General features: G+C 44.0%; 1 protein-coding gene across 1 annotated transcript in view; it reads left to right on the top strand.

The window, feature by feature from the left end:
- The first annotated feature begins 5,934 nt into the window (after positions 1 to 5,934).
- The window catches only part of afap1l1a (actin filament associated protein 1-like 1a), a 118,296-nt gene continuing 113,602 nt past the window's right edge, over positions 5,935 to 10,628 (top strand). Inside the window, exon 1 of the mRNA XM_034181228.1 lies at positions 5,935 to 5,971. Within this exon, the coding sequence (XP_034037119.1) occupies positions 5,950 to 5,971 (22 nt within the window). The 5' untranslated portion in view covers positions 5,935 to 5,949. The remainder of the gene's footprint in view (positions 5,972 to 10,628) is intronic.

Genomic DNA, 10,628 nt, shown 5'->3' with positions numbered 1-10,628 from the left:
TAAGACTGAAATGATGGTTCTTGGTCCAGTGAGACATCGGCATCAATTTGACCAGTTAATGCTCAGCCTCGGCTCGTGTGTCATACATCACACTGACAAAGTGAGGAACCTTGGGGTAATTTTTGATCCTTCGTTGTCCTTTGGCCTCCACATTAGAAATATTACTAGGACTGCTTTCTTCCACCTGCGAAATATAGCGAAGATTCGTCCCATCCTGTCTATGGCTGATGCTGAGACCCTGATCCATGCATTTATCTCTTCTAGATTGGACTACTGGAATGTTCTATTTTCTGGTTTACCGCAGTCTAGCTTTAGGGGTCTCCAATTGGTTCAAAATGCTGCAGCCAGACTTGGCTGCAGCATTTTGTTTAAGTTTTTCTTTACCACTGTTGCTCTTGGGGGGGTTGGTAAGGTTAGACCTTACCTGTGTGAAGCACTTTGAGGCAACTCTGTTGTGATTTGGCGCTATATAAATGAAACTAAATTGAAAATAAATTGAAATGTTGAGAAGGTAAGATGTTGAAAAGGTAGGATGTTGAAAAGGTAGGTTTGTTGAAAAGGTAGATTGTTGAAAAGGTAAGATGTTGAAAAGGTAGATTGTTGAAAAGGTAAGATGTTGAAAAGGTAGATTGTTGAAAAGGTAAGATGTTGAAAAGGTAGGATGTTGAAAAGGTAGGATGTTGAAAAGTTAGGTTGTTGAAAAGTTAGGTTGTTGAAAAGGTAGGATGTTGAAAAGGTAAGATGTTGAAAAGGTAGGATGTTGAAAAGGTAGGATATTGAAAAGGTAGGTTTGTTGAAAAGGTAGGATGTTGAAAAGGTAGGTTGTTGAAAAGTTAGGTTGTTGAAAAGGTAAGATGTTGAAATGGTAAGATGTTGAAAAGGTAGGTTTGTTGAAAAGGTAGGTTTGTTGAAAAGGTAGGATGTTGAAAAGGTAAGTTTGTTGAAAAAGTAGGATGTTGAAAAGGTAAGATGTTGAAAAGGTAGGTTGTTGAAAAGGTAGGTTGTTGAAAAGGTAGGTTTGTTGAAAAGGTAGGATGTTGAAAAGGTAGGTTTGTTGAAAAGGTAGGGTGTTGAAAAGGTAGGTTTGTTGAAAAGGTCACATCAAACTACCCCAGATTTGAAGACGTCACCCGTCGAGATGAGGTGTGTCACGCAACTGCACATGTGGAGATGATGCAACTCGCTCGATGTGCAACTGCGCATGCGCATTTTATTTTGTATTTTCCTCTACCCACCACCGAGAAGTGCGCTTCATCTGCGGAGGTGGAGAACAGCCAGTGGAGCAAACCACTTCTTAGTCTTTCGGCTGTTCCCGTTAGGGGTCGCCACAGCCGGTCAATCGTTTCCATCTCACCCTGTCCTCTGTATCTTCCTCTCTTACACCAACAACCTGCATGTCCTCTCTCAGCACATCCATGAATCTCCTATTTGGTCTCCCTCTTCTCCTCCTGCCTGGTGGCTCCATCCTCAGCATCCTTCTCCCTATATACACTGGGTACCTCCTCTGCACATGTCCAAACCATCTCAATCTCGCCTCTCTGACTTTGTCTCCAAACCGTCCCACCTGAGCTGTCCCTCTGATATGTTCATTCCTAATCTTGTCCATTCTTGTCACTCCCAAAGAGAATCTCAACATCTTCAGCTCTGCCACCTCCAGTTCTGCCTCCTGTCTTTTTGTTAGTGCCACTGTCTCTAAACCATACAACATAGCTAGTCTCACTACTGTTTTGTAAACTTTCCCCTTCACTCTTGCTGATATTCTTCGGTCACAAATCACTCCTGCCACCTTTCTCCACCCACTCCACCCTGCCTGCACTCTCTTCTTCACCTCTCTACCACACTCTCCATTACTTTGAACAGCTGACCCCAAATATTTAAACTCATCTACTTTCACCACTTCTACTCCTTGTAACTGCACTATTCCACTGGGCTCCCTCTTATTCACACACATGTACTCAGTCTTGCTTCTACTGACTTTCATTCCCCTTCTCTCCAAAGCATATCTCCACTTCTCCAGACTAGACTCAATTTGCTCTCTACTCTCACTACAGATCACAATATCATCTGCAAACATCATAGTCCATGGGGACTCCTGTCTGATCTCATCCGTCAACCTGTCCATCACCACTGCAAACAAGAAAGGACTCAGAGCTGATCCTTGGTGTAATCCCACCTCCACCTTGAATGAGTCTGTCATTCCGACTGCGCATCTCACCGCTGTCACACTATTCTTGTACATGTCCTGCACTACCCTAACATACTTCTCTGCCACTCCAGACTTCCTCATACAATACCACAACTCTTCTCTTGGCACCCTATCATAAGCTTTTTCTAAGTCCACAAACACACAATGTAACTCTTTCTGTCCTTCTCTGTACTTTTCCAACAGTATTCTCAGAGCAAACATTGCATCTATAGTGCTCTTTCTTGGCATGAAACCATATTGCTGCTCACAGATCTTCACCTGTTTTCTAAGCCTAGCTTCTACTACTATTTCCCATAACTTCATGCTGTGGCTGATCAGCTTTATGCCTCTGTAGTTACTGCAGCTCTGCACATCACCCTTGTTCTTGAAAATAGGAACCAGCACACTTCGTCTCCACTCCTCAGGCATGCTCTCACTTTCCAAGATTTTATTAAACAATCTGGTTAGAAACTCTACTGCCATCTCTCCTAGACATTTCCATGCCTCCACTGGAATGTCATCTGTCACCTCTCTCAAACCATTTCTTCTCTCTGGCTAAGATTTTAACTTCCTTGTCCTCAAACGTGTGGTTAGTGTCTTTCAGGTGGAGATGAACTGCAGACTGAGGTCCACTGGCGACCTCTCTGCGGTGCTGGTATAGCCTCTTGTTTAAAGGTTGCTTAGTCTCACCTATGTAGTGTTCATTACAGTTTTCCTGACATCTGATATAATACACTACATTGCTCTGTTTGTAACTAGGGATCCTGTCCTTAGGGTGAACTAATTTCTGTCTCAAGGTGTTAACCGGTTTAAAGTAAACTGGGATTTTGTGCTGTCTGAAGATCCTCTGTAGTTTTTCCCCTAATCCTGCTAAATAAGGGAGAGCCACTCTTCTTCTTGTCTCCGTCTATCTGGTCTGTTTGTTTTCTGGGACTTCTGCACTTTGTCCAGGGACCATCGTGGGTACCCACATACTGTGAGGGCTTTCCGTACAAGTTGTTGTTCTTTAGCCCTTCCCTCTGCAGTTGTGGGCACCTGTAGGGCCAGAGAGAAGAAATGGTTTGAGAGAGGTGTCAAGGAAGCATTCTTTGTAAAGCAGTTGAAACCCAGCCTCAACCGGGGGGTGGGTCTCAGACATGCTTTGTCCCCTGTTTACAATGGGGTACTCAGGTCAAAGCAGTTTCAGTCTTTTGTTCATGGTAATGAGTCATTCACGTCATCAGGAGAGTCGTCAAGGGAGCCATCAAGGGAGGCTTCCATCCCATCATTAGGAGAGTGCTAACTAGCGCACAATAGGTGCTAATTAGAGCTATTGTTTAGTCACTAGCCTATAGCAGTCGGCCTCTCGGTAGGAGGGGTCTGGTTAGGTTAAAAACTCCAGCTTTTGTTGGCTTCTGGTTTATTCTTCTCTACAAGAGTCAAGACAGAAGTCAGACTACCAGAGCAAGAATTTTAGCTGAGGAAGTTTCTGTGATTTGAAGCGAAACGTCCTCACGTCAAGCAACCCACTCCAGTCGAAGATTCAAGCTTCTCTACTATGGAAACCACCTGGACAACTGAGAGCCTACACAGAAACATTGCCTTTCCACTCTTCATAGCAGCCCTCACTTCTTCCTTGCTAATCTCTTGTACTTCCTAATTTACTCTCACCACATCATCCAGCCTTTTCTCTCGCTCATTTTCTTTATTCATCAACTCTGCAAAATATTCCCTCCACCTTCTCAGCACACACTCCTCACTTGTCAGCACATTACCATGTGCATCTTTTACCACTCTAACCTGCTGCACATCCTTTCCAGCTCTGTCCCTTTGTCTGGCCAATCGGTACAAGTCCTCTTCTCCTTACTTACTATTCAACTTCTTGTACAGCTCGCAATATGCCTTTTCCTTTGCTTTTGCCACTTCTCTTTTCGCCTTACGCCGCATCTCCTTGTACTCCTGTCTACTTTCTTCATCTCTCCGACTATCCCAAAACTTTTTCGCCAACCTCTTTCTCCTTATGCTTTCCTGGACCTCTTCATTCCACCACCAAGTCTCCTTGTCTTCCTTCCACTGTCCAGATGTCATACCCAGTACTGTCCTAGCTGTCTCCCTCACCACATCTGCAGTACTTTTCCAGTTGTCCAAAATTGCTTCCCATCCAACCAGTGCTTCTCTCACCTGCTCGCTAAATTTCACACAACAGTCTTCCTCCTTCAGCTTCCACCATCTGATCCTTTGTTGAGCTCTCACTCTCTTCTTCTTCTTTACCTCTAAAGTCATCCTACAAACAACCATCCTGTGCTGTCTAGTGACACTCTCTCCTGCTACCACCTTACAGTCTGTGATTTCTTTTAGCTTGCATCTCCTATAAAGAATGTAGTCCACCTGTGCGCACCTTCCTCCACTCTTATATGTTACCCTGTGCTCCTCCCTTTTCTTAAAGTAGGTATTCACCACAGCCATTTCCATCCTTTTTGCAAAATCAACTACCATCTGTCCTTCCCCATTCCTATCCTTGATACCATATCTACCCATTACTTCCTCATCACCTCTGTTCCCTTCACCAACATGCCCATTGAAGTCTGCTCCTATCACCACTCTTTCATGCTTGGGCACACTCTCCACCACCTCATCTAACACACTCCAGAAATCTTCTTTCTCCTTCATCTCACAACCTACCTATGGGACATATGCACTGATGATATTCATCATTACCTCTTCAATTTCCAACTTCACACTCATCACCCTGTCAAGACACTCACTTAACCTCCAACACACTTTTACCATACTCTTCCTTTAAAATGACCCCAACACCATTTCTCTTCCTGTCCTCACCATGATACAACAACTTGTACCCACCGCCGATGCTCCTGCTCTTACTTCCCTTCCACTTGGTCTCTTGCACACACAATATGTCTACCTTTCTCCTCTCCATCATATCAGCCAGCTCTCTCCCTTTACCAGTCATACTACCAACATTCAAAGTCCCCACTCTCATTTCCACCCTTCTAGTTTTCTTCTTCTCCCGCTGTTCGCGGCAACGTTTTCCTCCTCTTCTTCGTTGTCTTCGCCCAGCAGTAGCTCAATTTCCACCGGCACCCTGTTGGGCAATAGCACCGGTGGCGGACGTTGTTAACCCGGGCCAAGACCGATCCGGTATGGGAATTCGATTCTGAGTCTGCATAGTTCGGTTGGCTTGTTTTACGCCGGATGCCCTTCCTGACGCAACCCTCCTCATTTATCCGGGCTTGGAGCCGGCACTCAGGATGTACTGGCTGCACACCGCATGTGGCTGAGTTCAGTGGAGCAAACCACGTTTTTAAAAAATATATATAGAAACACACTGCTTCACTTTAAATGCACAAGTACGTTTCAGACGATCAGCACAGACCCTTTCTCTTAAAAGGCTTTATTTTACTCAGCATGTGGCTTTGTAAACTTGTAGCATCGCCTGCTACATTGATTAGCGCTTACATTAGTTATGGACATGCTCTACGGTCTTCTTCTGGGATTTTTATACATTTACTTGCCCATCAAAATAAGCGAACTTCGTCAAGTAATTTTTTCAGTTACGCGAGGCACCTCATCTTGACGGCGCACCTCATCTCGACAAAACACCGGCTTTGCTCACTGAACCAGGCAGACACTAGGACCCGGCAGAGGACCTGCTGTGGATGTGGATCTGTCAGTCGTTCACGCGCTCACTCATGGTCCTGCGCTTGACTTAAACAGTGTGCGTGGAGTCCAGAACGCCTGTCCTCGTGGACAGCATCACCAGCACAATGGACACAAACGGCACCAAATGTGAGTTTGCTGTTCAGGTAACAGCCTCTTTCCTCTTCGTGCACGCTGCAGGAGCGGATTGAGGTTTGCATGCGTGAGTTGTTGACTGTTTATGGTGTATGAGCGTGCACAGTGTGCACGCTGCCTGTGGCACTCACAGCACTCCGGGTTTTACTGTAATAGTTGATAAAAGTTTGAATGTGGATCCTTACTGCCGGAGATTCGCAGTGATTTCTGTTGAAATAGTCAGAAATAGTCAAAGTGTTATTTGTCCAACCTGCAAAAAATCTGAAAGCGAAAAAGTGAAAATATAACCAGGGTAAGATGTGATACAGCTGTTTTGTGTGTATATACATACACACACACACACACAATCACACACACACATATATATATACAAACACATCTACAGTTGTAAAAGTATGGGCACCCTGATGATTTCCATGATTTTCCTTTAAAAATCATTTATTGTGTGGATCAGCAATTTCCCTTAAATATATCATATAGCAGACAATCACAGTGATATTTGAGACGTGAAATAAAGTTTATAGGGTTTACAGAAAGTGTGCAATAATTAAAAAAAAAAAATAGACAGGTGCATAAATTTGGGCACCCCAACAGAAAAAATACATCAATATTTAGTAGATCCTCCTTTTGCAAAAATAATGCTTCCTATAGCTTCCAATGAGAGTCTGGATTCTGGTTGAAGGTATTTTGGACCATTCTTCTTTACAAAACATCTCCAGTTCAGTCAGGTTTGTTGGTTTCCGAGCATGGACAGTCCGCTTAAAATCACACCACAGATTTTCAATAATATTCAGGTCTGGGGACTGAGATGGCCGTTCCAGGATGTTATTCCTCTGCATGAATGTCTTAGTAGATTTTCAGCAGTGTTTAGGGTCGTTTGTCTTGTTGAATATCAGCAAGAGTGAAGGGAAAAGTTTCCAAGACAGTAGTGAGAGCAGCTATGTTGTATGGCTTAGAGACGGTGGCACTAACAAAAAGAAGGCAGAGCTGGAGGTGGCAGAGCTGAAGATGTTGAGATTCTCTTTGGGAGTGACAAGAATGGACAGGATTAGGAATGAACATATCAGAGGGACAGCTCAGGTGGGATGGTTTGGAGACAAAGTCAGAGAGGCGAGATTGAGATGGTTTGGACATGTGCAGAGGAGGGACCCAGGGTACACAGGGAGAAGGATGCTGAGGATGGAGCCACCAGGCAGGAAGAGAAGAGGGAGGCCAAAGAGGAGGTTTATGGATGTGCTGAGGGAGGACATGCAGGTGGTTGGTGTGACAGAGGAGGATTCAGAGGACAGGGTGAGATGGAAACGATTGATCTGCTGTGGCGACCCCCAATGGGAATAGCCAAAAGAAAAAAAAAGAAAAAAGTTATCTTGTTGAAAGATTCAGCCCTGGCGCAACTTCAACTTTGTCACTGATTCATGAACATTGTTCTCAACAATCTTCTGATATTGACTGGAATCCATGTGAACCTCAACTTTAACAAGATTCCCAGTACCTGCACTGGCCACACAGCCCCACAGCATGATGGAAACACCTCCAAATTTTACTGTAGGTAGCAAGTGTTTTTCTTGGAATGCTGTGTTCTTTTTCAGCCATGCATACCGCCCCTTGTTATGTCCAAATAACTCAATTTTAGTTTCATCAGTCCACAGCACCTTATCTGAAAATGAAGCTGGCTTGTCCAAATGTGCTTCAGCATACCTCAAGCAACTCTGTTTGTGGGGTGTATGCAGGAAAGGCTTCCTCTGCATTACAGCATCATACAGCATCTCTTTGTGCAAAGTGCGCTGTGTAGTTGAATGATGCCCAGAGACACTATCTGCAGCAAGATCATGTTGTAGGTCTTTGGAGCAGGTCTGTGGGTTGGCTTTGACTGTTCTCACCATCCTTTGCTTCAGCTAATCTGAGATTTTTCTTGGCCTGCCACTTCAGGCCTTAACTAGTACTGTGCCTGTGGTCTTCCATTTCCTCACTATGTTCATGACAGTGGAAACTGACAGCTGAAATCTCTGAGATAGCTTTTTGTATCCTTCCCCTAAACCATGATGTTGAACAGTCTTTGCAGGTCATTTGAGAGTTGTTTCGAGGTTCCCATGTTGCCACTCATTAGAAGAGATGCAAAGAGGGGAAACATTTGCAAATGGCCACCCCTTAAGCCCTAGAGCCTATTTCACCAAAATCACATACCCATACATTATGATTGATGTCTCAGCTTGTACAAGGTCAAAAATGCAAAAGTTTGGATCAGCTCAAAGACAGGTCCTAGGGGATGTTATGGTGTATGTTGGTGTCAGTGTATGTTGGTGTCAGCATTGGTTAGTTATGAGTGTTCAAATGTTCCAAAACAGGGCAAGTCCCCAAATTTGGGGACTCTAGGGTTTAAGAGGTTATTAAATACCCTTTCTCATGATTGGATTCACCTGTGTAAGGAAGTCAAGGGTCAGTGAGCTTACCAAACAAATTTTGTTTTCCAATAATTAGTGCTAAATGTATTCCATTCAATAAAATGACAGGCGTGCCCGAATTTATGCACCTGCCCAATTTTGTTTAAATAATTATTGCACACTTTCTGTAAATACTAGAAACTTCATTTCACTTCTCAAATATCAGTGTGTTCATCTGCTATATGATATATTTAACTGCAATTTCTGATTCAGACAAAATGTTGTAAATGTTAAAGGACATGTCACACACATTATTTAACGCCCCGGTTAGCAACTAGGCCTGTGCGGTTTAGCCGGTTTATCCGTTACATGGTATAATTTTGGCCAGCGATAGAGATTTGGACTCCGCCGACAAATCGCGATAACGGCCACAGAGTCTATTCGATCCAGGAAAACTCATGTGAAGCAGCTGTGTGTGTGTGTGAACCAGTTTGCTGTGCCGCAGAGGGGTGTTTTGAGCTGAGGTGAGTGACTCTCACTGCTGTTCATGTAAGTTTTGAGATGCCTGTTCTGTCACTGATATTTGTAAAGCCGAAGTTTATTTATTGCAGCGGACGCACTGGGGGAAGGTGGAGGCTCCGTCGCAGCCTGAATCAAACTTTTGAGAAAGCGCCATGTTAAATAACACAAGGGTTTTTTTTTTAGCAACACATCAAAGTAATCATGATTGGAAGTTTATCCGCTCACGTGGTAATAATTAGTGGTCGCTGATGTATTTTATTGCTAATTATCCCTCTTGCTCTGCAAGTTAGCAGGTGTTTTTCTGGAAAAAGCCTTCTTCTTCATTTCTCGCCATTTCTCGGTATGTGACACACATTTTAGGAAAAGCAGAGCTATCCCGATGGCCGACAGACAGAGTGAATCGAACACTGCTACGTCTGTTGCCAAAACTTTTGAGCTTTCATTTGAAAGTGATGGTTTGGATTTACAGAGGATGTACAGAGAGGAGACGACACACTTTACCCCAAAACTCGTACTTCTTTCAGAGTCTGTTGGATTTTGGATCCTAATGTGTGCTGACTCTGCCCAGTAAAATCACCAGTGATAATTAACACTGCCAGTATACATATGGTCCCACTCTGACCAGAGTAGGACCATATGTACACTGGCAGTATTAATTTAACACTGCCAGTGTTAGTTTTACACTGGCGATTTTACTGTGTGCTGTCTGTGTCGCAGGACAATATTTTACTGTGGCCGTGAACACACATGATGAACGTCTCCATAGCGCTGTTTTTACAGGCTGCCTGAACATACAGATGGATTTCTTACGTTGGAAAAAGTCGGAATATGTTATTTTCAGGAGATAATCGATTTTCTATCTCACATGCCAGAATCATGAGAAAACTTTCTGAGGAGCTGACAGCAGAGCTGCTGTGAGAGCATGCCAGAGATAATCAGAGAGAGAGCCACTTTTGGAAGTGCCCAAGAGAGTCCAGCAGCCGTGGCTCATGGCCAATGGGCTGGACACACTTGTCCGCATCAGATGGGATTATCCTTTTTCTTCTGCTTGTAAATCAGGGCCATAATGGGAAAACATCTCATGCTGGTGGCCATGGCCAGCCCTCACACACAGAGGTGGGTTTAATCACAGCAGAACCATGGAAGACATCTGTGCACAGGAGGATGGCCTGGACCCAGATATGGTTCTCTGGCTGGTGATCACATGCCATCCATACCTGATGGTGCCACTTGGGACCTCTTTGATGAAGTGGACCTGGACATTGTTAACCTGCTGGCAATTGCATGTGATCCATGCATGATGACTTTGATGGTGTGGACCTTTCCATATTTAGTATTGGAAATCATTCTACAAGTGGGTGAGTGCCCTGTGCAGGCTTTTCCTTTTGTATTTTGCTCTCCTCAGTGGAGCTGGTAGGTTTTTATTAATTTTATTTTACTTTGAGAGAGTCTGTCAGATTTCAGATCTCAGTGTGTGCAGTCTGTTTTCTGTACCAGAGCAGCACGCTGTTTTCACCCCATGAATGTGTACGCAGAGCTCTCCACTGTTTTTTGAGCTTTCTGATCACACAGATGTACTACTTACATTTTTCACAGTTATATCGATGACAACACTTTTAATCATGCACAAACCTGAGCCTCTAGCAGAGAGTGTTTTTAATAGGCTGCATTCATGATGGACATGCACGTGCACTAAGTCTCAATGTGAAGAACGACTTCTGCTTTTACCATGACTGCATCAAAATGAG

The sequence above is a fragment of the Thalassophryne amazonica genome, chromosome 11 (assembly GCF_902500255.1).
Source record: "Thalassophryne amazonica chromosome 11, fThaAma1.1, whole genome shotgun sequence".
NCBI classification, from domain to species: Eukaryota; Metazoa; Chordata; class Actinopteri; order Batrachoidiformes; family Batrachoididae; genus Thalassophryne; species Thalassophryne amazonica.
The sequence above is the reverse complement of the archived record's forward strand: the minus strand, read 5'-3'. Positions and strand labels throughout refer to the sequence as shown.